Source organism: Aphis gossypii, chromosome X (genome assembly GCF_020184175.1).
Source record: "Aphis gossypii isolate Hap1 chromosome X, ASM2018417v2, whole genome shotgun sequence".
In the NCBI taxonomy this organism is placed as follows: Eukaryota; Metazoa; Arthropoda; class Insecta; order Hemiptera; family Aphididae; genus Aphis; species Aphis gossypii.
In genome coordinates this window covers 29,487,540-29,505,787 of record NC_065533.1, presented here as the reverse complement: position 1 = coordinate 29,505,787, position 18,248 = coordinate 29,487,540, and the positions used below count along the sequence as shown (strand labels likewise).

The following is an 18,248-nucleotide window of genomic DNA, read 5'->3' as shown; positions in this document are numbered from 1 at the left end:
TTTATACACCTCGTACAAGTATAATTGAAGTATTTATTTCTTTAATTTGGTCCTCGTTAACGTTTACTTTGAGTTAAGTGAACACTACAGTTTCTTTTGTTAAATAAAATTTTATTGTCATACAATAACGTGCAAATAACGTACTGTTGTTTTCCAAAGAACAGATATAGTTAAAGTTTTTAACTTTTATAAAGTTATTTACTTCATAATAACAAAATTAAAACTAAATAAAATATATTATTCAGTCCTTATGAAAAAGATGAAATACTTACAGTCACGAAATCGTGGAGCGATCGGGTTGATTGGAGGTTGTGGAGCTTTACTTTTCGCTACTACACAACCTTTAACCATACCGACAATTATTGTAGATCTCATTTTTAGAAGGTCGGTTCTATTTTTTCTCCGAGCAAAATACGAAAATTTTATATAATCGTAGAAATATGTTTATTTAAACGAAAATTTACAACTGAACACACGTCAGTTTGGGGTCAACTACAGATTTTTTAAATATATAGGTGTAATAGTATAATATACTTAATAATTATTTTAAAATGGGATGTGATCCAGAGATCATAAAGCGTCAACCAACTATTTGATACATTTTGAGGACATATAACTATCACATTCTCTGTAGAATAATGGTAAACGAGCATCCAGTTTTTACAATAAATTCCTTCATCCTTGCGATTGCTTCGGAAATCATGGTCTTCCCACAGCCATGAGGTCCATGAAACAATATTCATAAACATAGGTATAATAAAATTGAAAATTGAACTAATAAATATTCAATCAAAAATATACCTTTTGGCGAGTTTGCTATTATGTTTTTTCATGTGCTGAATTATCAAATTTTTTCTTATATCATCTTTTGGGCTACGAGATATCTATAAGATATCTACGAGATTACAAGGCTAAGTTTAGTATGACCATGCCTCGTGTCAAGGGTAATGCGGATGCTACTATGACCATGACACGTGTCGGGATAGTAAGCGCACCAATATTATAGTGCACTAATGATGCATTTGAGATGTTATTGCACATTCTCACATTTCTCAAAAAAAACCAAAGCTATCAACAACTGAGCACTTTCACGTCACTCAGCCACTTATTTATTTGTTACATGTATATTGTTTATATGCAATAAAAACATATTACGTTATTAAGTTTAACTTTCATTCAAATTAACCATTTGGATTCAAATCTGATACTGGCACGCAACAATCTATAACATGGCTAAGTCCTCCAATTTTCTCATAGGAAACAGAAATTTCCATTGAATCGACCAAGTTGCTGGCAATCATCAACTCACGCAGTGGCGGAACTATACTATCTTATATCATCTATAACATGGCTAAGTCCTCCAATTTTCTCATAGGAAACAGAAATTTCCATTGAATCGACCAATTTGCTAGCAATCATCAACTCATGCAGTGGCGGAACAATACCCACACAACATACATATATTTATTTATTTACTAAATATTTTTAGTTAAATGTATATTAATCAGTATTAAATATTTCGATTACAATTAAAAAATATTTATATTTATTCAATGATGTACACATATTTTATTTTAAATATTTAAACTGCAATCTATTTCGAATATTTATAGAATCGTTATACAATCTGAACTTAAATCTTGTAACAGCGTTTTTGATATGATAAATGCAAAAAAATATACATTTTTTTACCTTATCATTACTTTTCTCCTACCTAGCATCTCTTTTGAGAGTATCATAAAGATTCTTTAGCTGTGTATCAATTCTGATTCCTGAAGTTTGTTGTATATTATAGAGACTGGTTATTTCAGACCATGCCTCAGCTTTTTTTTTGGTTCCAAACCGCATCAGTCTAAAATAGAATAAATAATTAAAGTATTATGAACTTACTATGAAATATAAAATAGCAAAAAGGATATTCACTTTTACATCGGAAACCACCCCCATTGTTTGAAATTGGAGCATTATTTCGACTATACTCTGTCTCAAAGTAGAATACACCGGTTTCGCGCATCGCGACTGACGGTCGTGGAAGCTCGTTGACCGAATTCCCCCCACTATGCGGCGAAATCGACAGCCGACGTATACCGAATTGCCGACAACTTCCGACGGCAATACGAAACGGCCAGGAAACACCGAATGCAGTGTACATAGCAGTACAAATATGAAATTTCATAATTATTAATTTATTACATTTGTATTAAACATTTGTAGTGCAATTCATTTTAAATATACGTCCACATAAAATTATGCTTCAAAAAATAGATGTTTTATTTACATTTATAGTCACATGATTAATCAGAAAAGTCTTAAAAAATTATACGTTATATAAAAAAATAAATCTGAATAACATCTTCGTCACATATAAATAAACAAAATATACAGTTATTATACACAGTTAATCCAAATCAGAAAATGAATTATTATCGTCGTCATCGCTCTGGCCGATCGTCATAACTAAATCTTGTCTCTCGGCCATTAACTCGTCCACAATCATATCGATGTTCCAAAATTTGTCCTCTTCATTTTCAGTGTGCCTTATGAAATTTCTCCACATTTCTTCAGTAACTTTATTTACGCCTTCAATCAAGAGATTTTGCACATCTTTAAGCTTGAAAGTCTTATTATTCGATTTTACGTGGTTTTTGATTACCGACCAAGCTATTTCAATAGGATTAAGTTCACAGTGGTATGGAGGTAATCGTAGCACTGTTTTATTGTGTTGTGAAACTAGTTCATCGATTTCGTATTTGTCGTACTTTGGTTTTAGTCGTTTCACAATATCCAACAATTCTGGTATAATCATAGTGCTATCGATTACCTCCCCTTTGTTTTGAAGCCATTCAATAATGTTCGCTTTCCTCCAATTTGTTGTTGGACATTTCTCTAATTTTACCGAATGGTAAGGGGCGTTATCCATGACGATTACCGCGTTATCTTTTAATTTCGGCAAAACACATAGTAACCAATCACGGAAACTTTGCCCATTCATTTCGTCATGGTAGTCACTAGTGTTTTTTTTCGACTCGAACGACAATAATCCTCCGGGAACGAAACCATCTTCAGAGCCAATATGAACAATTATTAATCGTTTCCCCTTACCACTCGGATTTACTGGACCAGTTGAAAGCCCCTGGGAAAACGCATGTTGACTCGACTGGACAGTTTTGTCGACCCACACGTAAGTATTGACGTCTCCAGCATTAACCCACGTTTCGTCTAGATAGTAAATTGGACGACCTTCCAAACGATAATTTTTGATACTTCGCAAATATCTCCTCCGCCAAAGAATAAGTTCATTGGAGTCTAAAAGCGCACTGTTTCGTCCTCTTTTGGTGTAAACGAAATCCATTGATTTTAAAAGTCGATATAATGTCGCACGGGAAAAAGATGGTAGACTTTCATCTTCGTTGACGACCGAAAGTATTTTGTCAAGCGTAGGTAACTCACGATTTATCCATAAATTGTGAATTTTTCTCCTAATGGCATGTTTATCAAAATCATCCGTCTTCGAAATCACATTTTTATGGATCCGTTCTTTATTTGGTGAACTGACGGTTTTAGTGTCACGGTATTCTTTCAATGTATTGGATATGGTTTTCTCTCCAATCCCCAATTCTTTTGAAATGATTGTCCGGGCTTCACGTATTGTTAAGTTTGGGTTCGCTTTGACCTTGCTTTTGTAAAGGTTGACAATCATTTCCTTCTGCTTAGAACAAACCCACTAAGCAGAAAAAATGTGTTTAAGCATAGTATACTATTAGTTGAAAAATAAAAATGAGTAATATCCTCGTAAGAAATTAATGTTTGTATTAATATAACGTATATATTATGATATTAAGCAATCAACATTTAACATTAAAAATTACAATTAAGATAAAAAAAATGAATTAAATATTAAATTATAATATTTCATAATAATTTCTTTACCCTTCCTCTCTTATTTTTCTTTCCTGGTGATGTAAAATCTGAAACTCTGTTGTCCATGGCGTAAATATACTCAAAAAAAAAAAAATTATATACGGCAAAAATATAAAAAATACAAATCAAGTTACGGTTAATGCATATGACGTGCAGAGCGAGACGTAGTCAATCGCAGACAGCCGTAAAATATTTTGTGTTACGGTTGTTTAATTGATATGTGGACCACACCGTAGACCACCTAGCGCGCAAAATGGTGGGGAGCAGATGCGCAGCGCCGAACAAAAACCGGTCGGCCGCCCGGTGTATTCTACTTTGAGACAGAGTATAGTTATGCTGTACACAGACACAAAAACAAAAAAAAAACACACACCATTGTAAAATCAATACATTCATCACTTCGTTCAGAATCTAATAATTATGAGTAATATTATAACTACATAATTAAATCATTGTATATCTTGTGAGTTGTGGGTGTATAATTCAATTTCCTTATAATTTATATTCATTAAAAACAAAAATATGGATAATGTAAGAACAATTATATCTAGGTTAAACTAAAACAATAAAAAATTTAGGAGAATTTACATAATGGTTAGGTCAAGTTTAAAAATTATAAATTAAAAGAAATATTATAAAGAATAGTCCACTTACTTACACCGATATTTTCACTAATGGTGCACGATACGGATTAAGTTAATTTCTAGCTAAAACACGGTTATAGCACTGACCTCCTCACCAATCGATCACAGTGTTATGCATATAAAAAATCGGTATTCAAATTGATAAAACACGGTGCCCTGAACCACATTTGCACGGAGTTCAACACTTACGTTTCAATGATATTTTAACCATCTCTGCACTTGAATTGCTACTCGGGTAATGTATTGAATGCAATGTTACTTGTGTTTTCTATTTGGGATAACATGCACTTTAGTTATCCTTTCTAGTGTTTAACTACATTTATTTTTTAATTAATTGTCATTAACAGCATAGTTATCATCTGAATAAAAACCATTAAGCAAAATAAACAAAAGAATTTTTAATTTTTAATTATGCTGAGAGGCGAAGACTATAAAAGTTTCATAAATCTTACTGAGTATATTTTTTATATACTTATGGAATAATTCAATATTAAAAAATAATCACACTCAGTTATCTATTTTTTAATATTATTTATTGAAAATTATAAATTTTTTTAAAACATAATTAAATAACAATATTTATTATTTGACAAAAAGTATAAATCATAGAAATAATTATAAATTTGGTATTAGGAATTTAAAACTTTATTTTAATGCCACAATTTTGACCTAGTTTACCTACCTACCTTTTAGATAAATCATAATATAATGTTGTTGAGTGGGGTACCATACTCCATGGCAATTTCATTATTGTCTTTAACGTCAACTTTCATAACATGAATTTTATTTTAATGTTCATTCATTACTTTTATTATTAGAGGAAGTACAACTTTAAATACCCTACACCATTTCACATAAAAGTCTATAACCATGAGCTGTTTACTTTTAACTACTTTCTAAAATTCTTCTTTATCGCAAATTGTTGTTATTCGGTATCTAGTTGTAGTTAAGCTGAATGATTTTAATTTAATACTAGATAATGGTAATATAAAATTTAATTTGATTATTTAAACCTTAAAATAAAATATGGATATTATGTAAAAAATATATTAATGATTAAAATTAAAACATTTAAAATAAAAAGTTAAAAGTTATTATAACTAGTTTTATAGGTGAAAAATTTGCCATTTGGGAATTGTTGTATAATATGACAGTAGTGAATCTTTGTGATATTTATTTATATTCGTAACTCTCAAATCTTCCAAATGAAAATTTTATGAAAATATCATCACCCTCTATCTTTGTTATGTATCCTGCTAAGTATGGGTCACCCTTGTGAGAATATTCCCTTTAACCTTCCCTTACCACAAACATAGATCCTTGTGAATCGTTAGCACAGGCGTTTTCCAACATATCATTTTCGGAAGGTACCATTTTGTCGTCTGGAGTCACTGGAATGTGATCCAGTGATTTTGGACGTATAAATTATCGTCATATATCCTGCGACGTCTCCTTGAAGGAGGCGCCTCCGCATAGTTCTCGCTTATAAGTCGTATGCATGGATTTAATCCACTGGTTTCTCTTGACGTAAGATAAACGGGGAAATTGAACTAGTTAAAAACATAATCCATGTCTTTGAGGGTTTGTTCATCTATGGAAAACGCATGCCCTAAATTAGTAAGATACCAACCATCACTTTTCATACTATAAGGATGAAAGTTATTCACAGTAAAATTGAAAGGTTTAAGCTGTTGCTTTGCTTCATCAGAAAAATTTGCCTTGAACAAAATATATTTAGTTAAAAAAAAATTAATTGAAAAAAAGTATGTTATTAATTATTTTTGATACTTACATTTACAAGCGGATGTAGGACATATATCCAGCTGCTTACCAAATCACTTACAATTTGTGATTTTGGGGGAAAACCGAACAAAATATCAAACATATCTTTTACAGTATTTGCAAATCCTTGATTGTGTGTACCAATAAAAATCTTCTGGTGAAACATCTTGTACAGACCTGGTTTCTTTTTGCTGATCATGTATGGTTAATACAACATTTTTATTTAGCATGTTATTCCTAATGTATTTGAAAAGATGGGGAGGATCATATAAATGAATCACTCTCAAACATTCGGCCCCTACAGTAACTTCATAAAATTCATCTTTGTAAGTTAGGTTTTTTTTTTATATATTCTGCTTTGATATCGTTCTTCAGAATATTTATCGCTGCCGTATTAGTTACACCCTGGTCACAAGCAGTTGCAACAATTTTCATACCAGTATTATGGACAGCTTTTTAGACGTTTTTATTTGATTAGCTAAATCATAGCTAGTCGTACTTTTACAAAAAGTGTAGGATTTAGGTTGCTTGAATTTTTTTACTACTCCTCTTATCATAAAAACTAAGGAATGATCAGCAAAATTCTGAGTCCTTGACATTCCATTATCTTCAAATCCTGTAATTGAACCATTAGAGTCGTTATACTGTAATCCAGCTTCAAGACTCACTTCATCAAAAACTATTACACAATATTTTTGACGATCCGATAAATTTTGGAGGCTTTTCTTTAATATCTTGATTAAAGTATTATCGATTCCAGTTTCTGTAGGAATTTTAGATAGCAGATTTGATAATGTTTTTCGACAAGGAAGTGTAAATAATTTGGATAAAGTGTTATAAGATTTGGCCCCTCTTTTATACAATGACAAACTCAATAGCTTTTCTTCGAGTGTAAATAATTAAGTACTATTATCAGTGTAAAAATAGCTGCAGTTGTAATCATGTGACTAGTCAGTTTTGAATTTATTAAACTATCAGACATTTTTTCAGCAGCTGTAAGTCGACTTTTGAAGTTCAGACATCTTTGTTTCATACAACGAAATTATTTATTAAATAAAACAATATCTGTATACAATGACTTGCATCTGGGTGTTAATAGACTTGCTCGCTTAACACTAAATTTCAATAACGACTCTACAAAAACAAATTTAAAATATTTAATACTAGCGGCTAAAACCCGGCTCCGCCGGCTTGTTATTATTTATAACCCTCGATTATGAAATATATACTCAATTTTATTTATATAATGTTATGACCAGTGCCGGATTAAGTGTTTCACAGGCCTTAAGCAAATAAATCAGACGGGCCTAATTGGTCATAAGGAGTAAAAAAAGGTGTAAACTACAAATTAAAAGAAATTTCATTTTTTAAAATTGTATTTATGAATATAAATAATAATTATGTCAAACACTTTTTTAAATTATTGTTGTATACTAAAATATATGTTTATTTATTATAAAATTAGTCACTGTCATCATTGCAACTGTTCACTTGTCTCTCCTCTTCTACATGTTCTAATGTTCACCAACGACTGTGATAGTCTCCATCGTCAAACATTAAATGTGGTCGCGTCGATAAAGAATCATAAATTTAAACATGTTATAATAAATTGTATTGTATTGTGTAAAAGGTTTGTTCTTTGGTAATAGTAAAGTGTTGTATAAATGTATAATTTCCACAGATAATAAAGGTAGTTGCTAATAGCTATTGCTGTTATTACTTATTAGTTATTAGTATACCTGTATTAGTAGTGTACCCGTCTACAATATATGGCCGATAACGGATAAAAACGAAATATTTTGCTGTATAGAAATAAACGTGTGTATAAACTATATAATTTTGGTGAATTTAATTGAAATCTGGATTTAGTCTGACCATTTATGTCAGCCGAATTTTGTCCCCAATAAACGGTCTAATAATTTGGTAAAATATTGAGCCAATGCCCAATTGCCGGGTCTAGTGTGACCATCGACTTAATGTGCAAATCTACAGATTTTAAATTTTTTTAATAGAAAAAAAAATACGGGCCGAATTTTTTCAAGGGCCTTAAGCAGTGCTTATTTTGCTTGTAGGTTAATCCGGCACTGGTCGTAGGTACTATACTAGTTGAATAATAAAAATAATGACAACTTATTTCATAATAGACACTATTGAGAAGTACAAAAAACACTCTGATTCTAATAAGGTAATTTTATTTTATATATCTCACTCTTACAATGATGCTTGGCTCTATGCTTGCTTGCCTGCTCATGTCTGCTGTTTGCTAGTTTGCTGCATGATTTATTCAAACCCGCTATTTACTCTATTCACCAGCTCATGAAGATATACAAATCTATTTATTATTTATGCTAATTGCTAATCATGTTAAACTAAATCATAATATTATGCATATTCATATAAAAATGTATTTGTTATTATTAATTTATTTATTTGTAAATACATTTGTTTTAAAAACATACATTTTCCATATTACTATTTATATTTTATCATTTTATCATATATATATTTTTTTATTTCAACAAATGATATATGAAATAAATTAATCATAATTTCTGCATAATTCATAAACTTAGATTTTAAGTTGAATTGCTTATTTAAGCATTGCTATTAATTTTTATTTTTAGGAAACTGAGAATATTATTTGCCATGAACAACCATCAATGTCTAATGTTTCAATTAGCGAATACCAGGATACAATTCCTATTGAAACTGAACACAGTTATAATCTAGTTAAGGAAAATTTAACAAGGTCAACAAATCAAGTCGCAGCTTTAAAAGAAAAACTTTTATTAACTGAGGCTCAGTTGAAAGTATCTAAATCAGAAACAAAAGGTTTGGTTAAAAAAATTGAATCATTAAAAGAAAAGAAATCTAAAGAAATAGAAAACAAGGTACGTGAAAGCCTTTCTGGAATATTTTCTCAAAATCAGATGGATATATACTTGAAAAAAAAAAGGTAAAGTGGAGCTTAAATGATATTTCCCAAGCATTTACTTTAAGATATTTAGGTGTACGGGGATATAAGTATGTTCGACAAAGTATGAATTTCCCTTTGCCTGGATTATCTACACTTCGATCCTGGGCTTCAAAAATTGATTTAAGACATGGCCTTCTGAAGGATGTACTAAATCTTATGAAAGTAGCTTCTAATAGTATGTCAAAAAGAAATACTCTTTGCGTCATTCAATTTGATGAAATGAAAATTGCTTCAACTTATGAGTATGATCGAAAGAGTGATGAAGTTATTGGTCCTCATAGCCAGTTACAAGTAGTTATGGCCCGCGGACTATTTGGTAAATGGAAACAACCAATATATGTTGCATTTGACCAGAAAATAACCAAAGATCTGTTATTACAAATTATAACTGAAGTATATAATGCTGGATACACAACAGTTGCCTGTGTACATGATTGCGGTGGAGCCAATATTGGATTATGGCGTGAGTTAGAAATATCTATTGAAAATACTGAATTCAAACATCCTATCACAGATGAAAAAATCTTTATGTTTGCTGATACTCCACATCTGCTCAAGCTCATTAGAAATTGGTTTCTTGACACTGGATTCATTTTAGAAAATAATAATATTATATCCAAAATTCCTGTGAAAAAGTTATTAGAAATGTCCAATACAGAAGTCAGTTCTATCCATCAGCTTAGTGATCAACATTTAACTGTAAGAGGTACTCAGCGACAAAATGTCAAAACTGCAGCACAGTTAATGTCAAGAAAAGTTGGTACTGCTCTTTGTCATTACACACCAGGAGAGAATTCTAAGGATAAAAAAGTAGCTCAAGATACTGGTAATTTTATTTTGTTGATCAATAATTGGTTTAATATAATGAATTCTTATGTACTAAATACTGCATTGCCAAATAAAAAGCCATATGGTGTTGAGTTACAACAGCAAAATGAAATTCTTAATGAAATTATTAATGTATTTTCTACAATGAAATGCCCAAACGCAAAGAACAAAATATCTGGCCTTCAAACATTTCAGAAAGGTGTTATAATATCGTGTAAGTCCTTACAATGTTTGTACATATATCTAAAAGAAAAGTATGATATTAAGTTTATCTTAACACATCGCTTGAATCAAGATTCATTAGAGAGCTTATTTTCTCAATTAAGAAGTCGTGGTGGCCTAAACGATCATCCCACACCTCTAGATGTTCTACATCGTCTTCGAATGATTATTTTAGGCAAAAATCCTGGAGTAATAGTCAGTAATTGTAATACTTATGAAGTTGAACCTGATGAATATATTATTGCTGAAGTTGTCAAAACCGCCAAAGTACCCACGGACATTGAATCAGATCCAAAGTCAATAAATTATGATTTATATAACATTGAAGAAGATACTGAATTAGCATCATTAACATCATCTAATAAAATTATTAACATAGTTGAAGAAGATGGGGTAGAATATCTTGCAGGTTGGGTGGCAAGAAAATATAAAAAAGATTTTCCTGATCTCCTTGCTAAAATTCAACATGAAGATCATAATCAAACACAAATTCCGACATGGCTTAGTCATTTGTCCTTTGGTGGTCTTACAATTCCTTCCTCTAAGTGGTTGGATATGGTAAGAGTGATAGAAAAAATGTTATGTCGGCTTTTATGCAAACAATCTATTTTTAAATCAAAAAACATTTGTTCAAGATTAACTCAAATGATATTTAGACGTTTGGACTGTCAAAACCAAGAAATGTGTAAGGTTGTAAAGACATACATCTTACAAAGAATATTCATAAGAATAAAGTTTGAAAATCAAAATAGAAGAAAATCTTTAGAAAAAAGGAAGTTATCCAAAAAACTGAAAAAAGTTGTTAAATAAAGATTTGTTTTGCTTTAAATATTTATTTTTATTTTTAGTCATGCTTTTTATTTTCTAATCATTAGTTATTACAACTATTTGTCACAATTTTTATTAAAAACCTAAATACCTATCTTCTAATCCAACATTTAAAATAAATATATTTCTAAGAATATTATATACATTGTGGAATTCAGAAAATATAAATTTAATTTAAAAAAAAAAAAAAACTAATAATGAATAATAATTAGATACATATAAGTATTAAATTAAAAGTTTTTATTACTACTACTCTGTTGTTTCTAAGTATCATTCAAATAAATTGTTGTGTAAAAAATCGTTGATTTTTAATAATAGAACAATTATTTTATTATAAAACCAAATCAATGCTTGTTCAATCTTTTTAATAAATGTTATAATATTGTTTATTTTAATACTTCTGATAGGTATATTTAGATATTAAATTATTTCAAATCATCAAGTCTTAATAATTTAGTAATTAATTAATTAATTAACTATAATGTCTATATCCTAAATAAACTATTTAGGAATAAAATAAAGTATAAAAATTTTTTTTTAAATAATACATGATTGTTACGTATATATTATTCCTATAAAATTACATTTTTACATTTGCATTTTATGAATACCGCTTTATTGTGGTCTAGCGTATACGTCACACACGCAACACCCAATCAGAAAACATCATGATAACTGGCTAACCTCTACTTTATAGATCTTGATTTAAGCCGACAGTAATTCAGCTGCCGGGTGGGGTCAGTTCGACACTGTGATAAGCATTTATGATAATATTGATAACCTTCGAAAACCACTGCTACATTTAGTAATTTATTATCAGAATTTAACAAATCATGATTATTGATAAAGTAAATTGTGCCGTTATTTTAAATTTTTACAATTTTTCGAACGAATAATGTATAACTACTTGAATATTCATTAAACTAACCATTTAAATGAAATCCACATGAAATTCCCTATCGATAACCTATTCCACCGCCTATTATTCTGTAATGTACTAGATACTATAGTTTATTCAGAATAAGAAACACAGTCGGCGGTCGACTACTGAGCATGGGCGTGGTTACTATATACGGGCAGCTTACAGATAGTGTCTTTGATAGGGATAGACAAACGGGTGTAATCTGACCACCGTCGACGAAAACAAGTCGCCGCCGATTGTGTTTCTTATTCTGAATAGACTATAGGTATGATTAATCTCACATAAAAACGCACTCCCACAGTTTATACTTGCATAATGAAACCGAAAAGCCGAGTTCAAGTTCATATTCTATTGCATATTGGTATATTACTATTATTATCTTATAGTTGTTAAGTTTATGAAATGAATCTGATTATATATGTACCTTTGACCTGTATTTATATTTTCTAAACTGCATAATTTTTTCTATAATTTTTTTCATTGTCAAATAAAGATTTATTTAGATATTTAGATAGGTATACACAATTTTCCAATTTATATTCTAATAATAATAACATAATAATCTAATAAATATATTAATTTCACTGAACATTTTACGGATATTCATTAAGTATATATCAATTGGATATCTATAAATGATTTATTGTAGGTATATCCATTAGTTGTTATATATCTCGGGAAAAAAGAACAAGTAAAAAAGAACACGGAAAAAAAGAACAAGGGGAAAAAACACGGAAAAAAGAACAAGGGGAAAAAACACGGAAAAAAGAACGATTTTTAAAAATTTTAAATACAGAGTGTCCCACGAAGATCTAACACTCTGAAAATAATTTTAGTTCTAATCAATATAAAAAAAAATTATTTTTTAATATAATGCATAGACATTTGCGCTATATTTTGGTATACATTTCAAAAAATATTAATTTACCTAGGTGCATAATAAATTTAGTAATATGGTATTTAAAAATGCTCATAAACAATATTCAAAAAAAATGTATTGTTGCGTGCCAGTATCAGATTTGAATCCAAATGGTTAATTTGAATGAAAGTTAAACTTAATAACGTAATATGTTTTATTGCATACAAACAAAATACATGTAACAAATTAAATAAGTGGCTGAGTGACGTGAAAGTGCTCTGTTGTTGATAGCTTTGGTACATCTGCCGTTGCTGGTCTTCGGGCTCCCTTATATATTGTGGTGCGTCTCTTGTTTACGTCGTGTTTTCGCCTTCTGGGTAAAACCAGGTGTCCTTGTTGTTGTTGTTGCAAATTCGGACACGAATTTGAGAATGTGCAATAACATCTCAAATGCATCATTAGTGTACTGTAATTATTGGTGCGCTTACTATCCCGACACGTGTCATGGTCATAGTAGCATCCGCATTACCCTTGACACGAGGCATGGTCATACTAACTTAGCCTTGTAGTCTCGTAGATATCTTATAGATATCTCGTAGCCCATAACACCTCCCCACAAAAAAAAAGGTTTATGTCTGCAAGACAGAAATCTTTACAATTTTCTTAAATGCACTCAGTTACACTTACAAATTCAGTTTTACATTGGTAACTTAATAATAATATTAGTTATATCAAATTTTAAATAAATCAAGAATACAATATAAAGTATGTTAGTACAGTATATATTATTAATATATATATTTTTAAATATTTGAATCTCCTTCACCTTGAATAATACAATTAAAATAATAAAATAAATTTGTGAATAATTAATTAATATTACACACGAACGTTACGTTCTACCCATATACTAAATTAAATAACTGAATAACTGAATCTACACATAGGTATAAAATTAATATTAATATTTTAAAATGCTTTATTAAGTTTTCATATCGTTTTTTTTTTTTTTTTATGATGATATGATTAAATATATTATATTTATTGATTATTATATTATACTTATTTTTATATTATTTGTTATTATTTATTATTATTATTTTTTTTTTTACGAATAATAATGAATTATTAATATTAATATTTTAAAATTAACGTGGTGATGATGGTGCGCTAAATGGTACTTCATCATATATTTCTGAAGCAAAATTTCCCCTTCTTACATTTCGTATTTGTGATCTATAGTTAGCCAATCTTCTTGGTATATCAATTACTTGGCGATTGATAACGTATCTACATTTTAATAGTATGTATATGGCTATTATTAATATAATAGATAGTATAGCCAAAATTATTGTAACATACAAAAGATTTGAATGTATGAACTGGTGTTTTTGACTTTGTTCTCTAATAACTTCTTCGTCTATCATTTGCTGAATCTCATCAAGTGATTTTGACACACTGTGCAGATCTGTTAATTGTATTTTTGATGTATTATTCCATACATCGCTCAATTTATATTTATGTATATGTTCAGGTATTTTATTAAATATATTTTGTATTTTAGTATTAGGTACAAAATCTTTATAATTTGTACTCGAAATATCCTCTATAGGAGTCAACACTGCGTCACGTGTGAATACTTGACAATTTATGTCTAATATAGTTATTGCACCTGAAACCTTAACTTCTTGAACAAAAGATTCGGGTAAATCTGTGCAACTTATTGTCAAAGTATTATCTCCAGCATGTATCCATGTGTTTTTATTAAGAATTCTGTGGTAAATGTTTCTAAGTAATGAAAATTTGTTGATAGTACATCCCGTTTGAAATGCATCCGGTGCTTTAAATATTTGCATTTCACATGGTGTATTATCATTGTTATCTAACATTGGCTGTGTAGCCTTGCATATTCTGTATATTGCTGTTTCAATGCAATCTTCTATCTCTTTTTCCGTGTAGGTAGTAAATTGTTTTCTATCCTTAGTTATTGCAACGTAAGTATATGTATTTGTGGACATATACCATGAGTCAACTCCATCTTCAATAAATTTTATTGGTAAAGGTATTATATTATATAATGAAAGTTCTATGTCGACAACCAATGGTATTCTTGTAATAAATACCAATTGTTCATTTTCATAGTATACGCTTATTTTTGTTATTTTTAAAAATTCACTTAATTCTGACGCTTCTGTTCCCATAGGTATGGCATATTGTTTTTTAATTGTTCGTTCTGCTGTTTTCAATGTTGATGCAAGTTCTTGTGGTGTCATAAGACTTGGATGTATTAACCCCTCTCTTGCAGCTGTTATTATCTGTTCCAACGTTGAGGTTTCATACGCATACTGATTAGTTTTATAGTGTATAGATTATGGACTTCGTCAGCCATTAATAAATCTAATACGTCATCAGTTACATTCTGTAATTGCATCATTCTCTCATGTAATTTTTGTTCTTTAGTTGATATTCTTTATATAGTGCCTCTGTTTGATTTAGTGAACTAGCAATCTTTTTAACTGCTGTTTTTACTACCGTTGTTTGCGATTTCACTATATGTAAAATATTAGCTCCTGTTTCTTCTGTTTGTTTGATTGCTTCTCTAGTTTTCTTTGCACATTTATCATCACATACACCAAATAATGTATACATTGCGTTACCCACAAAGTTTATTAATCCCCTTTTGTACCGTTTATTTTCTTGATATACATCGGTTTGATTAACTCTACCTCCTAATGACATATACAATCGTTCTTTTTGATTAGTTATTTCATCATATAAATCAGTTATTACTATTTGATATTTCCCACACAAATCTATATGACGTTTGTCAGTGCATATATTTGTTATATTTTTCATTTTCAAACCTAATAAGTCGTACTTTGTATTATATTCCTTAAGTGAAAAATACGTAACCAGTTTATACTCTGCTCCTATCACCTTAGTGGGGCCTAAATTTTCATAATAAAAAACCTTGGATTGTTCATAGGGTACATATGTATAATATTCCGATGAATTTATTTCATTAGCACTGTTAAGTCCAACCATCATCACCAATCTAAAAGTAAAATTATATCTTCATTATAGTACTACTTAATAACATTAGTTATATGGTTTGTTAGTTTATTACATATCATTAATTATTATTTTTTTTTTTTACAAACTCCCTTAATCTATTCATTTATACTATATATTTTAATTAATCATTTGCTTTATCATTATAATACCGTTTTACATTATTTTTATGTACGGTAATGCCTCGTCGGCCACGTTGTATAACTATATTTTCATCTCCTATTACTTCAATTACTTCATATGGTCCTAACCATAGTAAATTAAGTTTGTTTTTATGTGCGTTATCTTTTAAAAGTACTAAATCTTTCACGTGTATATTTACAGGATTCTCATTTTTGTCATATCGGTCCTTACTTTTTACTTTGTGTTCTATTACTTCTCTCTCGCTAATTTATGCGACACTTGCATACTCTGTTTCAAATCATATAAATAATCATCATAATTATATTGTGGCTCTGGCTCGGATTTTAATTTAATTGGTATTTCTAACGTACGCCCATACACTAACGCGTATGGTTGAAAATTAGTTGATGTATGTACCGTTGAATTATATACAAAAAATGCATATGGCAACAAATGATCCCAATTATTTAAATTCTTATCCACATAATGTCTTAAGTACTCGGCCAAAGTTCTATGTGATCTTTCGAGACCTCCATTTGTCTGTGGTCTAAAAGGACTAGTATTAACTTTATTTATTTTTAACAGTTTGCAAACTTCCGTAAATGTTTTGCTAAGGAAATCCGTTCCCTGATCTGTCAATATCGTTCCCGGTATTCCATGTACACACACGAAATGTATAACAAAAGCTTCCGCGACCGTGTTTGCCTGATGATTAGGTATTGGCACTCCTAGCGTGTATTTAGATAAGTCATCTTGCATTGTTAAAATATAATTATTACTAGACAAGGTCGTTGGTAATGGACCTACAATATCTAAAAATATTTTTTCAAATGGTTTTGAACTTGTTGATGTAATAGCCATTGGTTGCTTTACATGCCGATTTGAAATTTTATTTACTTGACACGATGTACAATTTTTTACGTACTTTTTAACATCATCTTTCATACCCTTCCATCTAAATTGCTTCTGTATACGTTTAATAGTTTTATTAACACCTAAATGACCTCCTAGTTTAGAATCGTGAAACTGCTTTAATATAGTTACTTTCTCTTCTTCCGTATATTCTACGTTCGCACATACCATAATTTCGATCTTAGTGTTACGAAATATGTATCTTAACATTGACGTTACTTTTTCCCACTGTAAATCATCATTCATACCTAGTTTATTCATTGCTATTTTGTCTAAATTATTTTCCTCACAAAACTGTTTCAAGTTCACTAATGCTATATACATATTCTCGTACGTTGACCTCTGACGATCTTTATTTTTCGTTACTAGAAATATTATATACCGGTCATTCTGTACTACATACGGCGTATCGCCTATCACTTTACTAACTGGTAAAAATGAAGTAATTCCAAACTTACGTTTTATTTCGTAATTTATTCCTGATGTTAAATTATATTGCTTCGCTATTTCTGTCACTATATGATACTCTACTGGCGACTCCAAAAGTGTACCTATAGCTTCTTTTACATTGCTATTAGTAATTAACTGTGTTTCCATTTTCCCAAGAAATTCCTCGTACGACTCGTTTTTAATTTCTTGTATCGAATACATACGACTTAACGCATCTACGTTAGAATTTTGCACCCCAGGTTTATATCGTATCTCATAATCATATTCTTCAAGTTGTATTCGACAACGTGCTAACTTTGATAATGGATTTTTTAAGTTGAAAAGCCACGTCAAAGGGCGATGATCACTAAGTATTATAAATTTCCTTCCATATAAATATGGTCTAAACTGTTTTACCCCAAAAATTATAGCTAGACATTCTAACTCGGTTGTGGAATAATTATTTTCACTTTTATTCAACGTGCGTGACGCATAAGAGATTGGTAAGTCTTGACCTATTTCTCCCTGAGATAATATTGCCCCTAGTGCTTTATTACTCGCGTCCGTAGTTAATATGAAAGTCTTAGTGAAGTCTGGATATTTAAGTATTGGTTCAGAACATAAAGCTGATTTCAATTTATCGAATGATTTTTGACATTCATCACTCCATAAAAATTGAATGTCTTTCTTTAAAAGATTTGTTAAAGGTTTCGCAATTGCACTATATGA

General features: G+C 30.0%; 1 protein-coding gene across 1 annotated transcript; it reads right to left on the bottom strand.

Moving 5' to 3' along the window:
- Positions 1-2,398: 2,398 nt before the first annotated feature.
- Positions 2,399-5,939, bottom strand: LOC126552451 (uncharacterized). The gene is made up of 2 exons (XM_050207147.1): positions 5,871-5,939; positions 2,399-3,724 (listed from the first exon to the last, which is right to left on the bottom strand). Exons 1-2 carry the CDS (start codon positions 5,937-5,939, stop codon positions 2,399-2,401), a joined length of 1,395 nt encoding a protein of 464 aa, XP_050063104.1.
- Positions 5,940-18,248: the final 12,309 nt, after the last annotated feature.

Bases quoted from the DNA above. Each gene is read 5' to 3' on its own strand.
- LOC126552451 (XM_050207147.1), bottom strand. From the start codon at position 5,939: ATGGTACCTTCCGAAAATGATATGTTGGAAAACGCCTGTGCTAACGAT. The intron at 3,725-5,870 runs GTAAGGGAAGGT...TTTTCTGCTTAG, and splicing joins CACAAGGATCTATGTTTGTG to TGGGTTTGTTCTAAGCAGAA.